At 38.1% G+C, this 22,737-nt stretch overlaps 2 protein-coding genes across 3 annotated transcripts in view; both read left to right on the forward strand.

Moving 5' to 3' along the window:
• IPO7 (importin 7) overlaps window positions 1-13,470 on the forward strand; it is a 51,231-nt gene extending 37,761 nt beyond the window's left edge. The window contains exons 16-25 of the mRNA XM_008683794.2: window positions 946-1,074; window positions 3,938-4,004; window positions 4,088-4,213; window positions 4,663-4,760; window positions 6,343-6,438; window positions 7,089-7,309; window positions 7,410-7,615; window positions 8,605-8,811; window positions 10,365-10,481; window positions 11,341-13,470. Coding sequence (XP_008682016.2) covers window positions 946-1,074; window positions 3,938-4,004; window positions 4,088-4,213; window positions 4,663-4,760; window positions 6,343-6,438; window positions 7,089-7,309; window positions 7,410-7,615; window positions 8,605-8,811; window positions 10,365-10,481; window positions 11,341-11,438 — 1,365 coding nt within the window. The 3' untranslated portion in view covers window positions 11,439-13,470. The remainder of the gene's footprint in view (window positions 1-945; window positions 1,075-3,937; window positions 4,005-4,087; window positions 4,214-4,662; window positions 4,761-6,342; window positions 6,439-7,088; window positions 7,310-7,409; window positions 7,616-8,604; window positions 8,812-10,364; window positions 10,482-11,340) is intronic.
• Window positions 13,471-22,027: 8,557 nt separating this feature from the next.
• ZNF143 (zinc finger protein 143) overlaps window positions 22,028-22,737 on the forward strand; it is a 57,620-nt gene continuing 56,910 nt past the window's right edge. For both annotated transcript variants that reach the window (XM_040630770.1, XM_008683793.2), the window contains exon 1: window positions 22,028-22,167. The gene's annotated coding sequence lies outside the window, so the exon portion shown is untranslated. The remainder of the gene's footprint in view (window positions 22,168-22,737) is intronic.

Below are 22,737 nucleotides of genomic sequence, written 5' to 3' on the forward strand. Positions count from 1 at the left end.
AACAACTGATCCACCCAGGCGCGCAGGCAGAAATTATTTTAAGCAGGGTCCATACCCAGCGTGGAGCCTGGGTGCAGGGCTTGAACTCACCACCCTGAGATCATGACCTGAGCTGAAATCGAAGAGTCATATGCTTAACCGACTGAGCCATTCAGGCACCCCTAGATGTTTTGTGTGTGTTTTTTTTTAATGTAATTTATAAACGGTAGTTATTCAGTAGTTGACCTTTGTTTACTGTACATAGCCCCAAACTTCTGAGAATTAACAATGTAAATAATTTAAGGGTAATAGAAAGTATGAACATGTCCCCGACAATTACCATTCATAATACCCATACGGTAATTTATTTGATACAGTTTATATTCCTGCCGAGTATCAAGGTTTCAGGAATCTAGCTCTTGGTATTTGCTGTGGATTTAAGCAAAAGCAGAGCGTTTTGTGAAAAGCTGATTTTGAAATGGGGGAAGGATATTTGAATAATTATAGCAACATTCATTAAATGTGTATATTGCATTTAAAATAAGCTGATTATTAGTTAGGACTCCATCCTTCTCAGTAGTTTGAAAACAATTGAATTTTGTAACAAAAAACCTTGATTAATATACCTACCTGTATTTGGGCATTGTTGAATGTCAGCCAGTAATATTAATAAAAATATTCTTAATATTAAGCACTTTCTATGCCTTGCCTCATTTAAACCTCGAAGTACCTCTATGATAAGTTCTCATATGAAATGTCAGGGAACAGGTCAGGTAACTTAAGGTCACCTAGTAAGTGCCAGTACCATTTGATTGTAGAGCCCAGACTCTTAATTATTATTAATCAGTTTGGTGACATTGATTGGTTTTGCTGTCCCTGTGAGAACATTTTAAAAATTAAGTTTTAGACCAGAATGTGTTTATATTGCTATAATGGCAAGCCTAAATTATATTCTCTTGAATCTAGGCAATGACATTTAATCAGGTAATCCAGACTGGGCCAGATGAAGAAGGAAGTGATGACAAAGCGGTCACTGCTATGGGAATCCTGAATACCATCGACACACTTCTGAGTGTAGTTGAAGATCATAAAGAGGTAAAGTGATTCAGTGTTATAAGGTTTTGATCCAGGTAATAATCCAAGTTTTAGGGAATTTAAAGCCATTTTTCAACAACTGTCCTAATGCTTTTTTGGAAGGCTCTGGCTTATCTAATTCTCTGGTTATCTTCGACATGCACCTTGATTGTGCCATCTTTTAACTAGTTCCCTTTTGTAAGGAGAAGATTGGTATCTTATGAATATTTTAGGTTCTTTAGTATTAGAAGGAATAGGAAGGAGGTATTTGTATTACCGTATCCTTACCTCAAGGCTCTAGATTCTGGCTGCCTCTTAGGTTGCCTTTCTCAGATCCAGGTCTAATAGTGTGGTGATTCCTAAGAAAAATCTTCTTCCTAGTTTTCCTTTTTTTTCTTTCCAAAGGGGATGTCAGAGGGAGAAAGATAATCTTATGTAGGCTCCTTGCCCAGCGCAGAGCCCAGTGGAGGGCTCGATCTCACAATCCTGAGATCTTTTTTTTTTTTTTTTTTTAAGATTTTATTTATTTGTTTGAGAGAGAACTAATGGAGGGAAGGGGCAGAGGGAGAAGCACATGCGGGGCTTGATCTTGGGACTCCAGGATCATGACCTGAGCCGAAGGCAGACACGTTAACTGACTGAGCCACCCACACGCCCCATCAAATCCCTGAGATCATGACCTGAGCCAGAAACAAGAGTTGGACGTTTAACTGTCTGAACCACCCAGGCACCTTTCTAGTTTTTCTTTTTAATTAAAAAAAATGTTTCTTAATGATGGTAAACTACACATAACATAAAATTTACTATCTCACCCATTTTTAAGTGTAAAGGTCAGTGGTGTTAAGTATATATTATTGTGTTACCATTTCTATCATCTTTCTAATTTTCTCTTACAATTGTCTTTGAGAAAGAATTGTAATCGTGAATTTTTTAAAACGGAGAATTTTCTTTCTTTAATGTTTTTTTATTATATTATGTTAGTCACCATACAGTACATCCCTGGTTTCTGATATAAAGTTCGATGATTCATTAGTTTCGTGTAACACCCAGTGCACCATGCAATACGTGCCCTTCTTACTACCCATCACCAGTCTATCCTATTCCCCCACCCCCCTCCCCTCTGAAGCCCGCAGTTTGTTTTTCAGAGTCCATAGTCTCTCATGCTTCATTCCCCCTTCTGATTACCCCCCCTTTCTTTATCCCTTTCTTCCCCTACCGATCTTCCTAGTTCTTATGTTCCATAGAGGAGAGAAACCATATGATAATTGTCTTTCTCTGCTTGACTTATTTCACTTAGCATTATCTCCTCCAGTGCCGTCCATGTTGTAGCAAATGTTGAGAACTCGTTCTTTCTGATAGCTGAGTAATATTCCATTGTATATATGGACCACAACTTCTTAATCCAGTCATCTGTTGAAGGGCATCTCGTTTCCTTCCACGATTTGGCTATTGTGGACAATGCTGCTGTGAACATTGGGGTGCATATGGCCCTTCTCTTCACTACGTCTGTATCTTTGGGGTAAATACCCAGTAGTGCAATGGCTGGGTCATAGGGTAGCTCAATATTTAACTTTTTAAGGGACCTCCACACTGTTTTCCAGAGTGGCTGTACCAACTTGCATTCCCACCAACAATGTAGGAGGGATCCCCTTTCTCCACATCCTCTCCAGCAATTGTTGTTTCTTGCCTTGTCAGTTTTTGCCATTCTAACTGGCGTAAAGTGGTATCTCAGTGTGGTTTTGATTTGAATTTCCCTGATGGCTAATGATTTTGAACAAAAAATTGAGAAATTTTAAAAATGGAGTAATCAAGACATAGAGAAAAGGATAAAGAACAGAAAACTATAACCAGTACCCTTTAACTACCACCTGAATTTATTAGATTTTTTACATTTTATAGTATATCCTTTAGACTTTATTTCCAGTAAGAAAAAAAAAGTTGAGATAAATATAATTAAAGCCCTTGCAGGACCACTTCCTAATCTCATTTCCCTACTTCTTTCCCTTAGAAGTAACCAGTGTATTGAATTTGGTGTTTATAATTCCAGTGTAGATATTTATATCCATAAATCATGTTTTCAGATTATCTGCAAATTGCCTTTTGCAACAGATTTTTGGTAAACTATTTATGTTCTGTGTTATAATTGGAGATAGGCAGAAGCCATGAGGAATTCTGTAGCTGTTTGTGGTTAACAAATCAGTTGTAATATATTTGAAGAGTTGAAAATGTTTTAAGTATATGTAATTGAAATGGATGTCCTGGTTCTATATCCAGTTAGTAAATTTTATCTTGTCTCCCTTCCCCACTTTTCAAACATTCTGATGGTTTCCAGGGTTTTGGGATCTGAATGAGGATCATACTGAAAATTGAAGAGGAATTTGTATTTTTGGTCTTGGGGTGTGGTTCACTATATCTAACAATTATATAAATAGAGGCGACTTAAGAATTAGTGGGAATGATATGAATAATGCCTTCTTTCAAGTAATTTTTCTGTAAGCCATTGACAGTGACTTTTCAATTCCATCTGGGCTGAGTTGATCTGTATTTAAACACAGAAAGGTCTGTAATCTATCTGCAGAATGATATGGCTCCTTTATTTTCATTATTATTTACATTTTCCAGGGTATTATTTTTCCTTTACTTTTTAGGTAAACTGTGCAAGTGATTCCTTGGGTGTGTTTCACTGTGAATGGTATTTCATTAAATCGTAATGGTATTTCATTAAATTTCAATTCCACATTGACCCACAATTTTGTAATGAGTCACTTCAAAACAAAGATTTAAAATGATTTAAGATATTGACTTTATATTTCAATAAGCAGTGAATTGCATTATACATTATTAATTCACTGGAGTTACATACAATGTTTTTCTTCTCTTTTAGATAACCCAGCAGCTTGAGGGAATCTGCTTACAGGTCATTGGAACTGTTTTACAACAGCATGTCTTAGGTATATACCTCTAATTGTGCTTAGAATTTCTTGCTTTTTCATATCAGCAATCATTGTCCTAATGACTCCATACTCTCTTTTAGAATTCTATGAGGAGATCTTCTCTTTAGCACATAGTTTGACGTGTCAACAAGTGTCTCCGCAAATGTGGCAGTTGCTACCTCTAGTATTTGAGGTTTTTCAGCAAGATGGCTTTGATTACTTTACAGGTAAGTCAAGTCAACATAGAACTACTGAAGATTTCCCTGTTTTGATTTATTTTTAGTATATCACTTGAACGTGTACTTTTGAATATTCTAAGTGCTTCTTTAGATGTTTTCACTTGTAGTTAATGCTCAAGGATGATAACATTGATTTCCATTATATATTTTGATTTAGTTATCCTTTTAGATTTGTTTCCTTTAACACATATTCTCACCCTCCTGCCCCTGTCAGTCTTTTGTATAATATATGATAATACTCTTTGCATTATATACACATAAACACACACACACACACACACACTATTACAGACCAAACAATCTCATATTTGCTTTCTTTTTCTAAGGAGATTTTTCAGAAACAGCATTTATATTAGTAAAGATATTTAACTTTTATTACTTTTTTATGTTTTAGTTTAATTCATTTTTTAATACTTCTATGCTTTTTATTAATACAGATATGATGCCTCTGCTCCATAATTACGTAACAGTTGATACAGACACACTTCTGTCTGATACCAAGTATCTTGAAATGATATATAGTATGTGTAAGAAGGTAGGTCATTTTTAGTTAATACAAGGATATATGTCATGAGGCTGGTGTTGTGATAAGTATGAAATTGTGAAGATACATGACACATGGTGGTGAACACATTATATGGGTCTGACAGAATAAGGGCTTTAAAAGCTATAAATTAAAAGACTGATTCCTATATGCCACAGTAATGGCTTTGACAAATACTTGTCTTCTGTCTGCCCTGACTTTTTCTTTTTCTTTTTTTTTTTTTTTTAGTTTTTATTTATTTACTTCAGAGAGAGAGAGAGGGCGGGCACTAGAGGAGCAGAGGGGGAAGCAGGACTCCCTGCTGAGCAAGGAGCCCAACTTGGTGCATGATCCCAGGGGGATCATGACCTGAGCTGACTGAGCCACACAGGTGCCCCTGTCTGCCCTGACATTTTATTAGCATTATAAGTGTTTTTGATTTTTAAAGTGCCTGGAGCTTATCTTAGCCTAGTTCTTTGCTAGCCATTGAATCAAAAGAAGGAAAGAATCAAGAACTTATTTGAAAGATATTTGAAAGGATCAGAAATAAAGATAATTTATAAAGAAAATTCTTGGAGGTTACAGGTTTATGGAGGCTTTACAGAAATTATTTAGTAAATAGCAAGATTGTAAAAACCAAGGGTTTACTTAAAATGAAAGTCAGAAATACTGTGCCATTTCTTGGAAAATCACAAGTAAATGTATGCCATATATATATATTTTTTTAATGATTTTCTTAACACAAGAGAGGATATAGTTGTTGAATTAGGGTCCTTCGATAATCAAAGTTAATATAATTGGGTAACATTTGCATTTCTAACAGTGCTGAGACACAGCTAGCTTTTTAACACTAGGCATTTAAAAAATAATTTTGCTCCATGGAGTTTTTAGAGGGGTTTGTCTTCATTGATATCTTTTCTTTCTGAACACTTAGTCACAAAATCATTATCTGGTATACTATTCATTATTTATTGTCAATTATATAATTTATGTTAATACTCTGGGAACAGTAATATCTATCTATACCATCTACTTTCTTTTCCAGAAGTTACCCATAACACTTTAGAGTTCTCTAAGTAGCAGGTCGAGTCCATGTTTTTTATTTCTTGTTTGGGAATAGCGTTTGCCATCAGCAAGCTGCCTCTTCCTCCTCTCCCAGTCCAATGACACTATTTTTTTATTTTATGAGACTTGTGTAGAGAAAGGGCTTGCCTAGCAATGTCAGCTTATTATTATTAATATTTTTTGTACTTCTTTACATAAGAGCCTGGTATCCCTAAGAAAGGTAGGGTACTTTAGCTACGATGGTTCTATGAGAAGATAGTGGTTTTCAACATGGCTGTAGTCCAGAATGGCACTTATAGGGGAGGTGATTCGATTATGTAGACCAAGATGTGCATTTGCTGAGATACAGCCAGGCAGCAACTTCAGATCCTCACAGTTGCTTTAGATTATAGTCTGTACAATGAATATTGTAATCATTTATATTAATTAGAATATCTTAACTCCAGAGACTATAGACAGAGGACAGATCTTCTCTGATTTAAAGGTTTCATGATGCCTCATTGCAGTTTTATATTTCTGTGTTGATCAGGTTCTTACAGGAGTTGCAGGAGAAGATGCAGAGTGCCACGCAGCAAAATTGTTAGAGGTCATCATTTTACAATGCAAAGGGCGTGGCATAGACCAGGTCAGTGAAGCTAACTATTAATGATTTCTTTTTGAGGCTTTGGAGAGACAGTCTTTCCCTCCACTTCTTTTCTTTTGGGGCAGTTGTGTATTTTGTATGTTACTGTTTGTTATGCACTAAATAACATTTTTTAATTGTTGGTTTAAAATTTAACCAATATAAAATGATCATGTGTTTAATATGTGAAAATATGACTGGCAAGTTTTTATGGCTCTTTGTTATCATGCAAGGTAAGATTTTTTTTTATAGTAGGCTGTGAGAGTATTGTTTGCCACATTATCACTTTGCAGTAAGATAGATTTAGTTGTTAAATTTCCATGGTCAGTTTCCAGCTTTATTGATATAACTGAAATATAACATTATATTAGCTTAAGGTGTATAATATGATGAATTGATACAGATGTATATATTGTGAAGTGATTACTCAGTAAGAACATTGTGAATCCAGCTGGCTATCTTGGTGAGGCTCTAATAGCCCAGTGAAGTCTTCTCTAAAGTTAGATTTCTCAGTGAATGCCTCAACAGTAAAAACTCTTAGGTCATCTGATGGAGAGAAAAAGAGGTTAGTTGAGGCAACAAGCTAATATAGGTAGGATTGTTACACTGCTGTTACTTAAGGTTTTGGAATATTTTGCTGGTTGTCTTTATAGTGCATTCCCTTATTTGTGGAAGCAGCTTTAGAGAGACTGACAAGAGAGGTGAAGACAAGTGAACTTCGGACAATGTGCCTGCAAGTTGCCATTGCAGCTTTGTATTATAATCCACACCTACTTCTCAACACCTTAGAAAATCTTCGTTTCCCTAATAATGTTGAACCAGTTACAAATCATTTTATTACACAGTGGCTTAATGATGTTGATTGTTTCTTGGGGTAAGTGACATATATTGGATCTTTGCTTATTTAACTTTGTGAGAAACTCTGCTTATTAAAAAAAAAAAGAAGAAAATCTTTATTTTATTTTATTTTTTAGGCTTCATGACAGAAAGATGTGTGTTCTGGGCCTGTGTGCTCTTATTGATATGGAACAAATACCACAAGTTTTAAATCAGGTTTCTGGACAGATTTTGCCAGCTTTTATCCTTTTATTTAATGGATTAAAAAGAGCATATGCCTGCCATGCAGAACACGAGAATGATAGTGATGATGATGATGAAGCTGAAGATGATGATGAAACTGGTAAGGGATTTATGGTGGAGGAAGCCAAACTTACCTAGTTAGAAGTCAGTGGACTTGTTTTTTTAGCCCTTCTCCTAAAGAAATGTGGAATCATACCCAAATGCTTTCCTGTTTATTCATGCATAAAAAGAGTGCCTTATCTTCCTGCTAGAGCGTAAGGTCAGCAAAGGCAGGAACTTGGGCTAGATCTCCTGACATGTAAAGCAATTGTAGGCATTTATGGTTTTGCTGTTGGCAAACATCTATCTGATAGTGCTAAAACCCAAGTATATCTGCGCTATAAAATTAATTTGATGAGATGTTGGCTAATACATTTCAACTGTAGAACACTACATACTACAAGAGTATAAATTTATGGAATGTTGGTTAAGAGAAATTATCATAATGGTTTCAGAATAAGAAAGGTATTGCCATTTTTGTCTTTTACCATTCACCAACTTAGCCTTTAAAAAAAACCTCACAAAAAGTGTTCTATGGGTATAACATAAACTATATATTATTTTACTGTTGGTGTTTGGTATATTCCATAAGGCCCAGAGCACAAGTGCTGAATCTCATATTATGTAATCCTTTTTCAGACCTCTGGTATTAGGAATTGTGGTTGGGTTTCTTGTATTTCTATGAGAAGTTTTTATTCTATTTATTGCTGAATATTGTATTTATTTAAATATTTATTTATTTATTTGAGAGAGAGAGAGAGCAGGAGTGGGAGGGGCAGAAAGAATCTCAGGCAGACTTTGTGCTGAGTATGGAGCCCGACGGGGATCTTGATCTCATGACCCCAAGATCACAACCTGAGCCGAAACCAAGAGTCACATGCTTAACTAACTGCACCAGCCAGGTGCCTCACTGAATATTATATTAAACACCAGTTCCTGGAACTTGAATTTATTCGGTTGTGATTTGTAATTTACTGGCTGATTTCTTGTCAGTTTGTTGAGTAAGAGGATACTTCGGTATTAACAAATGCACCTATTTATGGCTTGCAGAGGAACTGGGGAGTGATGAAGATGATATTGATGAAGATGGGCAAGAATATTTGGAGATTTTGGCTAAGCAAGCTGGTGAGGATGGAGATGATGAAGATTGGGAAGAGGATGATGCTGAGGAGACTGCTCTAGAAGGCTATTCCACAATCATTGATGATGAAGATAACCCTGTTGATGAGTATCAGATATTTAAAGCTATATTTCAAAGTAAGTCAACTTGTTATATGTAATTCAGATAGCTCTATATGATCCATTTCCCTGAACCTTTCTGTCCTTATTTGTGTCTGTCACTTAAAGAAGGAACCCAAACTTGACTATGATTGAGGGATTGGTAGCTGAAGTATCCAGAGTTACTACTGTTGCCATAGAGTTATAGAGTATTTCCTCATTTTATTATTTTACTTTTATTTAGATTGTCATATTGAAACGTGCACATTTTAGGAAAATAGTATAGTTCAAAATTTATACAGTCACAATTCCTCTTTCCACTTCTGATTTCTGTCCTTCAGCTTTCTCCAGAAGTATCTACTCTTAGATCTGTTTGTTGCGTGTTTATGTATTTGTGTATCTTTCTTTCCCCTAACATCACAGTTAACTTTCTGAGAATTTGACCATTTTTAACGTTAATGATCTTGGAATCCCTTTTCTTTTTTCCTGTAATACATTGTGTGTGGCTTTACCATCCTTTACTTGGACTTCAACAAAATATAACATCTTTGTTCTGTCCAGCTTAAGAAATTAAAATTGGCACTATATTTGAAACACCCTTTTCCCCACAGAGTTAACAACTGTGCTATCATTCCTATGTATTGTGAGAACTTTGATGTAGAATAAATTCTGTGATAACCAAGGCATTAGTCTTCCAAACCCATGACAAAGCAATTACGTTTCAAGGTTACAGAAACATAGAGAAGTGGTTTCTGAGCTACATGGCAAGCAACAAGAATTGATTGAGGTGCCAAGAAATACTGACTTGTTTTTGTCTGTGACTTTGTATTTTATAGACTTAAATACATGTTAATCCCAAAGGGTGGTTTATAGTAGAGGGCCTGTGCATAGGAATTGCAATAAAGTAGAAATAGAAAATCATGTGATTGGATGTCAGCTTCCCCCCCCCCCCAAACACCTGGCATCTGGTACATATGGAAATCAGTTTTCAGTCTTGGAATTACTGTGTTAAAAACTTTCGTGGAAAGTCTTTATAGAGAACTTTTTTCTCTCAACTCAGCACACACCTACCCCTTTGTATAGCTACTTAATTGAAATAGGGAAATACATGGTCAGACTTGGTACCCTTATATGTCAATATATCTAGTGCATGTTTTTATGAAACACTGAGATTTTAATACCTGGCCTTGTCACATGCTGGGAAAATTTGTTTTCCATTTATCACAGTTTGGGTTTGACCATTATTTTAGGCTATAATATAAAACGTGAGCATTTTAAGTATTACAGAGCTACCATTGGAAAAAGATAGTAGGTGTATTTAAGAAAAGAACTGGTTTCAGCTCTGATTTTTTATTTGCTAGAGATACGAAATAGGAGAATAAAAAAATTTTGTAGCATAATGCCAAATCAGAATTTTTTCTCCCTTTATCTTTTGTTTCACAAATAACTTAAAGTAACTTAAATTATTTTGGGGAAAGTAAAAAGTAGATCAGAATTTCAGTACTGGAGGCGAAGCAGATGGAACAGAATGGAAAGGAACTACCAAGCCTCTCATATTATTGCCCTTTTTCCCCTTGTTTTCTTTTTGATAGCTATACAAAATCGTAATCCTGTGTGGTATCAGGCTTTGACTCATGGTCTCAATGAAGAACAAAGAAAACAGTTACAGGATATAGCAACTCTGGCTGATCAAAGAAGAGCAGCCCATGGTATGTCAATTGATCGCAACCCCTCTTTAATGCAATTGATGACTTGATACAGCTTTAACTTTTTATATTAAATGATTTACAATTATGTAAAAGCTACAGTTGTTGCAGGTGATAGGAATTATGAAGGAATGAAATGAAGAAATGAATTGTTTTTGGCCATAGTTGACTGATTTTAAGTATAGTCGAAGACTACTTTCATTGTGCAGTAGCTTTAATAAAGTTGCTCAAGCTCATGGTGATGGCTTGATAGTAGAAAAGTCTATTAAAAGTGTAAAAAAATTTTTAGGTTATGAAACCTGTGCTTTTTCTTGGAAATATATTAAAGGAAATCCCAGACATCATCACTTCTTACCATCTTTAAACATTTCAGTATGCGTTTCAGGAAAGGACATTTTAGATAATAACACAGCCTAACAATTTTCTGTAGGTCTTAATACTATTAGTCAGATTAGTTTAATATTCACAAAAGTATCCTCCTTACAAAGAAGGTACAACTTTCTAAGGTATTTTACATTTGGATTTGCCAGCACTAGATTCATAGCTCTTACTCCCTTTGTTGAAGACTGAGTTCTGATTCAGTATTTGACTCAGAAATGTGTATTTAAAGATTTTTAACATCAAAAAGTGAAAGTTGGCTAAGAAGTCTACAGCATACAACATGGGGGTTTATCTTCTCTCTATAATGTACCCCTTCCCCTCTCTTACTCCTATACAAGAGGAGGAGAAGGAAGACAACTTTGGGACTTCTGGCTAATACCAGTGGGTTAAGCTTTTATTAATGTCTATCAGTTCCTTCTCTTCTCCAAAGTAGTAAGATGATCAAAAACTCTATTAAACTTTCACTTACTTGTTTTTTTAGAATCCAAAATGATTGAGAAGCATGGAGGATACAAGTTCAGTGCTCCAGTTGTGCCAAGTTCTTTCAATTTTGGAGGCCCGGCACCAGGGATGAATTGAGTTGTCACTTTCTTTCCTGCTGTGTGATTGTAGTGAAGAGCTTGTGTTCCTCCTAGTAGCGGTTCCAGAACTGGTTCATGTTATCTACTCTAAACTAATTGATCAATAGATGGACAAAAAAAACCCAGGAGGTGGGACCTGATCATGCAACTTGGCACTGAAAAAGAAACCAGAGGGATTTCAGGGGTGGGGGGAGGGTGGTAATTTGGGGGTGGTATTTTCTTTATTTTTTGAAGAAAGTAAGATTCTGACTGAAAGTTCAAGTGACACTGTGGAAATCTGAAACGAGGGGATGTCATGAAGGCAGCTTTTCTTTTTCTGAGGAAAAAATAGGCATGGGCTACAGGACTATTTAAAATGTCTCATTTACAGTATAAGCTCAAAGGTAGATGTAATTTTTACACCTATGAGTATTTGTCCAATTTCTGTCTCTTCCTCACCATTGGGTATCTATTCTTTATATGTAAATAAGATAAGGTAATTGATAGCCTTATTCAATCTTCATCATTTTCATTCATCAAAGATTGTTCCTATGTAGATTATTGGACATTTATTGTAGCACTACATAACTGATTAAAAAAAATCTGTAAATGAATTAGCACTTTCATATTGAAACAAGCCTGCTAGCCTATGTATAAAATAGCAAAATGTTTGCTGTTTATAAAAAGAAGGGATGTAATGGGGTGGGGGGCAGGGTAATTTCAAGTTATTAATTTAAAAATGAACTAGCAGTTTTGTACCTGGTGACTTTGTGGTGCACTCACCTCTGATAGTGACTTGAATTCGGTATGTTAAAAGGGGTTAGTGATATTTCATTGCTGCTAAAAAATGGCAACTCCCTCTGTGTCCTGTTTTTTCTTAAAGCTCTCAGTGTACAAGTGGAGACTTGAAAACAAGACCTTACTGTGTCATATACGAAAGGTGATATTTGAAGCATGTAAATTGGACATAGTTCTACTCTTAAAGAGTTGATCAAAGAGTATGGCTAAACATCTATATATGCAATCTATTAAAAGAACTTAATTCGGCTCTTATGTCTTGATTTGATTGCAGTTTTTTCCTCATTATAAAACTTTCCCCTCATTGGCCTGTTTTTATCCTGTACCTAGAAAGAGTGCAAAATGCACTCTCTTAAAATTTAACACCTGCCCATATTCTTCTCCCCCCATCTTCCCTACCCCTCTTGTTGATTGTGGTATCTGATCGCTAGGCTGAAGGCACACGGTTCCCTCCAAAAACCACTATTGATACCACTGCAAAAACAAGCCAGCAACAAAGACAATGTGGAGAGGTTGGCTTGCTTCCTTCTCTCCTAACTGCATGTTGAAAAATAAGCCTTTATTGATCTTAAACATCTGTCAGATGAGTCATACATTGGGTTATTTTTTTATATACCTGTATACACACAATATTTCAAATTGAAAGCAACATCTCAATGGATTCAAAACTATTAATGCTGTTGTCTATAACAGACTAGGAAATTTATAACTGTAAAAATGAAACAAATGCACATATTGATATTTAAAATGCATAATGAAGAAAACCCATTGGTGTTGTGTTTTTCTTGTATGCCAATAATTAAGCCACTACTGTTGGCACTGTTTGGTTTTCTATTTTAACACTGAAGGAGTGAAAGTATTTCCTATATTTATGAATTTACTATGAAAATCTTGGCAAAAAAACAAAAAAAAATTGTCTGTCTAAAATGTGTGGGTGAAAACTGTTAATCAAGTGTGTTTCTACTTTTTTCCCCCCAAGTTGGACACCATCTGTATACCCTAGGTTGCTTAAGGGGATTTCACTATTATATAAAATCAATAAAATTAAAATGGAGTAGTTGTATATATGCAACATTGTGTACAGAGGGGATATATTGAATAGTATTAAACATTTTCATCTTCCTTTACCTTTTATCCCTTAATATCTAGTCTACTTTTTTAAATTTCAGACTTCAGTGCTCTTTGAATTGATAATTCCAATTTTCACATTGTTATTGGAAAACCATATCTAATAAAGGTTTTAGTTACTCCCATGCACAGTATGAAAATTCTCATTTGCTGAGCTTTTATTCTAAGAAAATGTATTGGTATGTCTTTGAGAATAAGTTTTATTGTCTCCTCTGTCATACAATCCAAACTAATCTCCATTTATAGATTTTAATTGAAATTAAAGACCTTAAAATTAAATCATATTAAATAGTATTCAAGTGTTAGTTTCTAATGTACCAAATATATATATCAGTTATTTATAGTATTCCCTTAAATTTAACATCAAATTATAGTTTCTTACAGATTATGCACCTTGATATTTGTTAAGTGCTTCTGGATAAGGTTGTAGGACTTTGGGTAAGAGTATTTACAGACTTGTAATTGGTTGCATGTAGATATTATTTAACATACAGTCTTTCCCACAGTTTCACAAACCTGTAACTTATTTAATTTATAGAAGTGAATTCTGATTTTGTTTGGGTTTCAATTTTTGTCAAATGGCTTACAGTGTAGAATCTTCACTTTTTGTTAAACTTAAGCCATCTATTTTTTTAAAAAACGTATTCATTTATCACTATTTAAGGAAGTTAATCTGTTTCTCTCCAGGTCATAAATGGTGATTACTAAGCTACACACCTTATCAAGATAGTGACTGCTGTGCTCTCCTCTGGAAGAGACCAGAGTGTAGAGCCGGGGTCACCAAACCACGCCCTATGATTGTATGCTTCTCTTCAGCCCTAGATGTAGGCCCTGAAGCAAGCATGAAGAGAAAATCGTTAAGAACTGTATTAATACGACTAAACCATGTCTTTGGGAAGATCTAACATAATGCCTTAAGCATAGTGGGCATTCCGTAAGTGTTTGTAAAATGAATGGCCTAAAATTACATTAAAACATCCATCACAAAAATGTCAGTTCTGTTTTATATAATTTAAATTTTGGTGAAGATTACCTGTGACTTTTTTTTTTTTTAAGCATTCCTGAATTCCACGTTTTACCCTTGATGAGGTTGACCACTCTTGCAATAGCACTTTGGTGAATGTGGTTCTTACAAAGGGAAACTAGGTGTCCAGCTAGAAATCCAGAATTTTATTAATATGTAAGGAGAAAATGTCTTTTAAGTAATTATTTGTGAGATAGGACACACCCCTTCCAGGTTTTTTAAAGCATAGGTGACCACTCCTTTATATATGTCTGGATTCTGCTTTGATGTACAGATTGAAATTTGTCAGTTATACTGAATATTTGGATCCTGTATTTAAATGCTTCCTGAATTTTAAGATTTCTTTTAAAATCATTTAATAAACTCAAACTAGAAATATAAGGGAACTCCTCAAAATGAAAAAAGGCATTACCAAAAATGTAAAGCTAATTAATGGACATAATGATTAGAAACTAAAAATTTACCCCTGTGATCAAGAACCAGACAAGCAAGTTCCCTGTTGCCACTTAATATTCGGCATTGTGCACGTAAGGTTATAGTCAGGGCAATTAGGCAAGAATAAATAAAAGGCTTCCTTTGGAAGAAGTGAAACTATTTGCAGATGATGTGATCTTGTAGAAAGCTTATAGAAATCCCCACACAAAAACCTACTGACTTCATCATGGTTGCAAAACACAAGATTAATATTCAAAGATCAGTTGGATTCTATACAACAGCAGTGAAATTAAGGAAATTCCATTTATAACCCATCAAAAAACTTAGCAAAACTGAAAACCCTGTGAAAACTCAACGCTGTTGAGAGACCTAAATAGATGGAAAGATGTCCCATATTCATGAATTGGAAGACCGTTATCATGAAGACGGCAATCCTCCCCAAATTGATCTATGGATTGTGTAATCCCTATAAAAACACAGCTACTTTTTTTTTTTTTGCAGGAAATGACAAACAATTTGTATGGATATGCAAGGGACTCAGACTAGTCAAAACAGTCTTGAAAGTGAACATGATCTTGTAATCATGACAGGAGTCATGGTGCAACTTAAGCTGACTGATGGAGTAAAATTGAGAGTTCAGAAATAAACCCTTAAGTTTATGGTCAACTGATTTTTTACAAGGGTGCCAAGACCATTCAATAGAAGAATAATCTTTTCAACAAGTGGTTCTGAGACAGCTGGGTATCTACCCTCACACCATACACACAAATCAACTCAAAGTGGTTCAAAGATTTAAACGTTAAAACTCCACAAACATTTTAACATTAAAACTCCAAAACTCTTAAAAAATATTGGCATAATCTTTGTGACTGAATTAGGCAACAGTTTCTTGGATCTAACACCAAAAAACACAAGCAACAAAAGGATAAACAGGAAACTTGAACTTCACCAAAATTCTAGACTGCTTCAAAGGACCCTTTCCAGAAAGTGAAAAGACAACCCAGAGAATGTGAGAAAATATTTGCAAATCCCGAATATATAGAGGACTCTTAAAACTCAACAACAAAGAAACCCCAATTTAAAAAGGAATTGGGGGGGGGGGTACCTGGGTGGCTCAATTGTTAAGCATCTGCCTTCGGCTCAGGTCACAATCCCAGGGTGCTGGGATCCAGCCCCACATCAGGCTCCCTGCTCAGTGGGGAGCCTGCTTCTCTCTGTTCCGTCTCTTGCTGTGTCTCTCTCTGTCAAATCAATAAAATCTTTAAATAAATAAATAAAAAGAATTGGGGGGGCCCCTGGGTGGTTCAGTTGTTAAGTGTCTGCCTTCGGCTCAGGATGTGATCCCAGCGTTCTGGGATCGAGCCCCGCATCAGGCTCCTCTGCTGGGAGCCTGCTTCTTCCTCTCCCACTCCCCCTGCTTGTGTTCCCTCTCTCACTGGCTGTCTCTATCTCTGTCGAATAAATAAATAAAATCTAAAAAAAAAGTAAAAAAGGAATCGGGTACCTGGCTGGCTCAGTAGAGCATGTGACAACGATCGTTGGATCGTGAGTTCTGGCCCCAAGTTGGGTGTAGAGCCTACTAAAAGGATATCCTTCACACCTACTAACGTGTCCGTAATCAAGAAGGTGAAAGTTACAAGTTTGGTAAGGATGTGGAGAAATGGGAACCCTCACACATTGCTGATAAGATGAAAATGCTTATCTGATGTAGAAAAGTTTGACGGCTCCTCAGAAGATTGAAAATAGTGTAACCCAGAAATCCTACTCCTGGATATACATAACCAAGAGAAATGAAACACGTGTCTGCACAAAAACATGCACACAACTGTTCATAGTAGCGCTATAGCCAAGACGTAAAAACAACCCAAATAACCGTTAATTGATGGATGGATAAATAAAATGTATGGCCGTACGATCAGTTGGATATTAGGCAATAAAAAATAATGAAGTATTGTTACATGCTACAATATGGATGAGCCTTGGAACAGTGAAAGTAGTCAAAACATTCCATTTAGATGAAATGTCTGGAATTGTCAAGTCCAGAGACAGAGTGGTGGCTGTGGGGGGTGGAGAAGGAATGAGGAATTACTGCTAATGGGTGGTACAGGGTGTCTTCTGGGGATGATGGTTTGTACAGCCTTGTGAATATACTAAAAACGGAAGTGAACACTTCAAAATGGTGAATTTTATATGAATATCCCAGTTTTCAGTTTTCTTTAAAAGTCCGATTTGGTTAAAGTTCTCTAAAAAGTAACATGAAATGTTTTTAAAAAGTTTTACTCGTGATTATTCAGTTGTAAATAGTCTAGAGATTGGGAGTAAATAGTTTTAGAGATTGTCACCCCCCATATTTTGTTTTGCTACTAGTTCATGTTTTTTTCTTCTTTATTAAGTAACTCTAGGCCCATCGTGGGGCTCAAACCCATGACCCCGAGATCGAGTTGCAAGCTCCACCAACTGAGCCAGCCAGGTGCCCCATTCATATTTTAAATCCCATCACCCTGTCAAACAGCCCTATTACTGTAGCTGGTGCCAAAGTTTTGGAGGCAGATCCTTAAAATTTTTTTCCTGTAAATGTTGCATCTCTGTTGAATCTTTTTTTTTTTTTAAGATTTTATTTATTTGTCAGAGCGCACAAGCAGGGGAAGCGGCAGTCAGAGGGAGAAGCAGGCTCCTCTCTGAGCAAGGAGCTGGCTTGGAACTCCATCCCAGGGCCCTGGGATCAAGACTTGAGCTGAAGGTAGACGCTTAGCTAACTGAGCCACCCAGGCACCCCAGTATCTTTTGATATAATACAAAGTATTAGGAATTTAAGACTGAGTCAAACTTTTTTTCTCAAAAAAAAAAATTACAGCACTTAGTGTTTTTCTTTATAAAATAGTACCAATCTTACTGCTTATTTGGAGACATGAGCTTCACTTTAAAAAAAAATTCGTGGGGCACCTGGATGGCTCAGTCAGTTAAGTGTCTGACTCTTGATTTTGGCTCAGGTCATGATCTCAGGGTCATGAGATTGAGCCCCGTCAGGCTCCGCACTCACTGGGGAGTCTGCTTGCGATTCTCTCCTTCTCCCTTTGCCCTTCCCCCAGGCCCCTGTGTGCACACTCGTTTGCTCTCTAAAAAATAAATCTTTTAAAAAATTCTCACTTTGTTTCAAGATCCTGTTTTCCCAGGAGCACCTGGGTGTCTCAGTCAGTTGAGCATCTGACTCTTGATTTTGGCTCAGGTCATGATCTCAGGGTCCTGTACAGAATTCAGGCTCAAGTCAGGCTCTGTACAGAATTCTGCTTCTCTCTCTCCCTCCCTCTGTTTGTATGCTCTCTCTCTCTAAAATAAATAAAATCTTAAAAAAAAAAAGTTTTCCCAGAAAAACAAAATCATGTTAAAACCAGTGGTTTCATTCCTGGACTAACTACTTATTCTGCTGAAATGCTGCAGATATACTATGCATATTAATGAAACTGATTTTCCTTCTATCTGTAATGCTCTACTTTAAATTTAAGTAAATGTTAATTAGAAGCCAAAATGATAGCTAGAACATCATTGAGGTAGCCAGTTTCAAAGGAACAACTGGAATCTTAAGGGATTTTAGAAGATTTATAATATTTTGTAAATTGAGAGTGTATTTTCCTATTAGTTTGCCACTAAAATAACACACATTAACCACAATTGGTAAACCTTGAAGCTCACCATTTGGGTGATTCTTTTCAAATGGGGTTAACAAATTGGCCCAAGGATAGAGTTGGTAAAAAGAAAAAAATGCATTCATGTTGGCATTATAGATCAGTTTGAAGTAAGGGAAATCATGTAATTAGTCACAACATTACCAGTTTTATGATACCTATGCTTAGGTCAGCATATATACTGAGAACTGAGATTGGAATGTTTCAAATAACCTAATCACACACTTCCTAAAGTATGTTCTAATTAAACCTTGATTAATGTGGAAGCTGAATGAGATTAATTCAATGCGTTTATTACATACCAAGGACTCAACTCTGGGTCCATGGGCCCTATGGAATTTCAAACCTTTTGAGATTTATTTATTTTAGAGAGTGTGTGAGCGTGAGGGGGGGAGGGGCAGAGGGAGAGAGAATCTCAAGCAGACTCCCCACTGAGCAGAGTCCAAGGTGGGACTGGATCCCAGGACCCTGAGATTGTGACCTGAGCCAAAACCAAGTGGGACGCTTAACCTTAATCAACTAAGCCACCCAGGTGCCCCAGAACTACATTTAAAAAAAAATTTTTTTTAAGATTTGTCAGAGAGAGCTCAAGGAGCCCAACGCAGGACTTAATCCCAGGACCCTGGTACCATGACCTGAGCAGAAGGCAGACATTTAACCAACTGAGCCACCCAGGGGTCCCAGAACTTCAAACTTTTTAGTACATCTTTCATAGCTTTCATCTGAATCTCAAAGGCATATCAAGGTGCTTAAGAACCACTGCTGTATGCCATTAAGGTGAGAATTTGAGACAGGCTGACATTTAGTAAGTACGGGAGCAGCACCGAACCATCTCCTGAGCAGCAGTGTGCTACCTGTATCTACATTATCATATATCCTCCCGATTACACTGTGCAGTTAAGTGGCTTTACCTCACACATTGAGTTAACAGGTTCTGAGACAAGTGACACATCCAGGCAACAACTCCTAACGGAGAGCAAGCTACTAGGTTGGTTTTAAATTCTTCAGTGTTGAAAAAAAAAAAAAAATCTAGGACGCCTGGTAGCTCAGTTGGTTGGTTAAGTGTCTGCCTTCGGCTCGGGTCATGATCCCAGGGTCCTGGGGTGGAGCCCTGAGTTGGGCTCCCTGCTTGGTGGGGAGCCTGCTTCTCCCTCTGCCTGCCGTTCCCCCTGCTTGTGCTCTCTCTCTCTCTCAAATAAATAATAAATAAAAATCTACAAATTCATGATGAAAAAAATTCAAATTACAGAAATAATTTAATAAATCAGTGACCCGTTAACAACTTCTCCTAATTACTTTTAAGAGTTTAATGCATCCTTTCTCTGTATGTTTTTTCTGTGCATGTAATACTTGTTAATGGTCATGTCATTGTACAAATATGCCAAAATCAACCATTCTCTAGAAAGTTTTGAGGTACTGAATGTTTTTTAAAAAACATCATGGTAACAGTTTTTTAAAGGGGGCTAGAAATGTTAGCGTATTTATAGACTTGAGGAAATGGTTCAGCTTTATCTAAAAGCCTGAACTAGCACTGATTGGAAGTATTTTCAAAAAGCCATTAATTTGACAAAATGTATTAAGATCTGAGACAGGAGGTGATTTGGGCAAAATCTGAAGATTATGAATGGCCATATACACTTGAACTCTGTTCTACAGTCACTGGTAAATACTGTTAACACAAAGCTCCATTCCCTGTGACAAAGTCAGAATTAAGGTTTCTCTCTGACTCATTTGAATTAAGCACCCTATCCACCAACATTCAATTTTTACAACCACTCAGAAGGTTCTAGGGACACTAAGGTGTCCTGTAATTGCAATCTGTAACTACAGGGTGATTTTTAAATTCTTTTTGAGATTTTATATTTATAGTGCTTTAATAAGTAGACTAAAAGCATGGGACTCAGTAATAACTAGCTAAGCTACGTGAGAATATTTTGATTAATGACATTTCTGTTTATAAAATGCAGATATAACATCTGGAAGGTACTGAGAGTATAAAGTAAAACACCTTGTTTTTCATCTGAACTCTACCACTGTCTGACAAAGAGAACGTATCCATTGGGTACGTATCTGTTTTGTAAGCCAATTCCTCCAGCTTCAAGTAACCTAACCCGGTTTTGTGTCACATTTTTCATCTTTATAAGGGCGTAAAAAATAGTAACTGAACTCCTAAAGAATATATAGCCAAAAGAAATCCAAAGTCCTTCCGCCTTCTAATGGAGTTTGGGCATCAATTATGCAACTATGCTTTGGTTAGGGTTAGTCGATCCCCACTCCACAACAAAAATAAGGTAACATTAAAATCTCCAAACGGACTCAGTAGGTTGGCTATTTTTAACACCCTTTTGCTTTAATCTTTTGGCAATTCCATAATCACCTGAAATTCAAGTCACTAAATCAAGCGCCGTCCAGCTGTCCGGTTTTTTAAGCAGGTTACAAATGTGTTGAAGCGATCTGCCAGCTCATTCTCATAACTACCTAATTCTGCACCTGGAACGCCCGACTGAACAAACCTTGTTTCCACACTATCTCACCTTTACTCAGCCTTGTTGTCAAAGCAAATGAATAGTTAATAAATATTCCTGAAAAGCCTAGTATTTCCAATAGTTTAGAAAACGTCTGGGTTGAGAGTTACAAGAAACTATTACCTAAACTTCACAACTAACTTGGAGCCATTCTTAATAGTACTGGGGAGCCCAAGCCAATGCTTTTCCCGCCCTCTTCACTTTCCTTTAATTTGCAACACAAAGAAAAGGGAAAGTAAAACCGAAGGTAGCGACACCACTACAGACCACTTCCAATTTAGAACCTAAGCAACAAGAAAGCACAAAAACATCCGCAGTGTCTCCCAGCAAGGACTAAGGCGACCGCCCTGTCGCCAAGGTCCGTCGGAGATCGGCAGAGGCAGGAGGTCCACTCCCCCCCCCGCACCAAATGATGCCCCAGCGACTTGAAAAGCGCGAACAGGCTCGGCAGCCAGTGACCGGCATACAGCAGCTCTTGGGAAAGCAGAACCCTCTCCCCAAACCAAAGGCCTTGGCTGGCGCCGAGAGCCCCCAGGGAGCGGGCAGGCGTCTTTTTTTTCTGTCCTAGCCCTCTCTACCACGTCCCTCCCAACGGGGCGACATTCGGCAATCGCCAGGCAAAGCCCAACCAGTCTCCAGAACGCGCTCCGAGAAGCCCACCGGGAGAGCCAAAGCCACGTCCTAGCCCCTGTGGGGAAAATGGCGCCCGTCACCCCTTCTCCCTCCCGGCTAGTCACAAGGACCAGCCTCCCTCCCTCGCTACAAAATGGCGCCTCCCGCTGGGGCCCCAGAATCGGCATAAATCACTTGTCAGCGAGGCGGTATCTGTCTAGGATGAGCGGTTCTGCCAACCAGTCAGACACAGGAACTTTGATTCCGCTTTTGCACAAGCCATTCAGGGGCTGGCTGCAAGGCCGGACGAGGCCAACGTCACGAAAAGGGGGCGTGAATGAGGCGGTCTCCTTTCGCGTCGCCTAAATTTGAGCCAATGGCAAGCAGGAAGAGTCTCGTAAGCGACGTAATGACCGCCCAATGGAGGCTGGGGGCGGGCCTCAGACTCGCTATGCGGGTTGCGGGGCCTGGGGGCCGGGCGGCTGTTTCCTGTCCTGGTGCATGGTGGTCGGACGAAGGAATTGTTGGAAAATTTTCTCGGAGGTTCGTATATAAATGTGTTTTTACCCAGTGTGCATTATTCTCCGCCCGGCCGCCGCCCTCAGCGCGGCGGCGCGGGCCCGCTCGGGCCCGGGCTCCGACTCCGGCTGCTTAGCCTTCGCCGCAGGCCCTGCCGATCCTACGGCCGGCCTCGGTAGCGGCGCCTGGGCAGAAGCGGAGTTTATTAATAACCCGCGGCCGCCACTCTGGGGCGGCGGAGCTTTTCTCGCTGAGGACGCACCCCCCCCCCTTGTCTCTGCGCATTGCGCCCCGCCTGTTCCCTTTAGGGGACCGCCGAGGGGAGGGAGTGAAAGGGGAGGGTGGAGCCCTCGGGAGCCTGGCGGCGCTTCTCGGCTTGACCTCCGCGCGGGGCGAGTCCCCAGACGCCGCCGAGGCGAAGCTCCTCCGGCTGGTACGCCGGGCCACGGTCCGCACCAGGCCCCAGACCGACGCCGGCGGCGGGACCGGCCCAGGGCCCGCTCGGGACCCCGTCTGCACATCGCACCCAGAATTTCCTCCCACCCACATCGTGCACAAATTTCTTGTTTCTCTCACTTTTTTTTTTTTTTTTTT

The sequence above is a fragment of the Ursus maritimus genome, unplaced genomic scaffold (assembly GCF_017311325.1).
Source record: "Ursus maritimus isolate PB19 unplaced genomic scaffold, ASM1731132v1 scaffold_16, whole genome shotgun sequence".
Classification (NCBI taxonomy): Eukaryota; Metazoa; Chordata; class Mammalia; order Carnivora; family Ursidae; genus Ursus; species Ursus maritimus.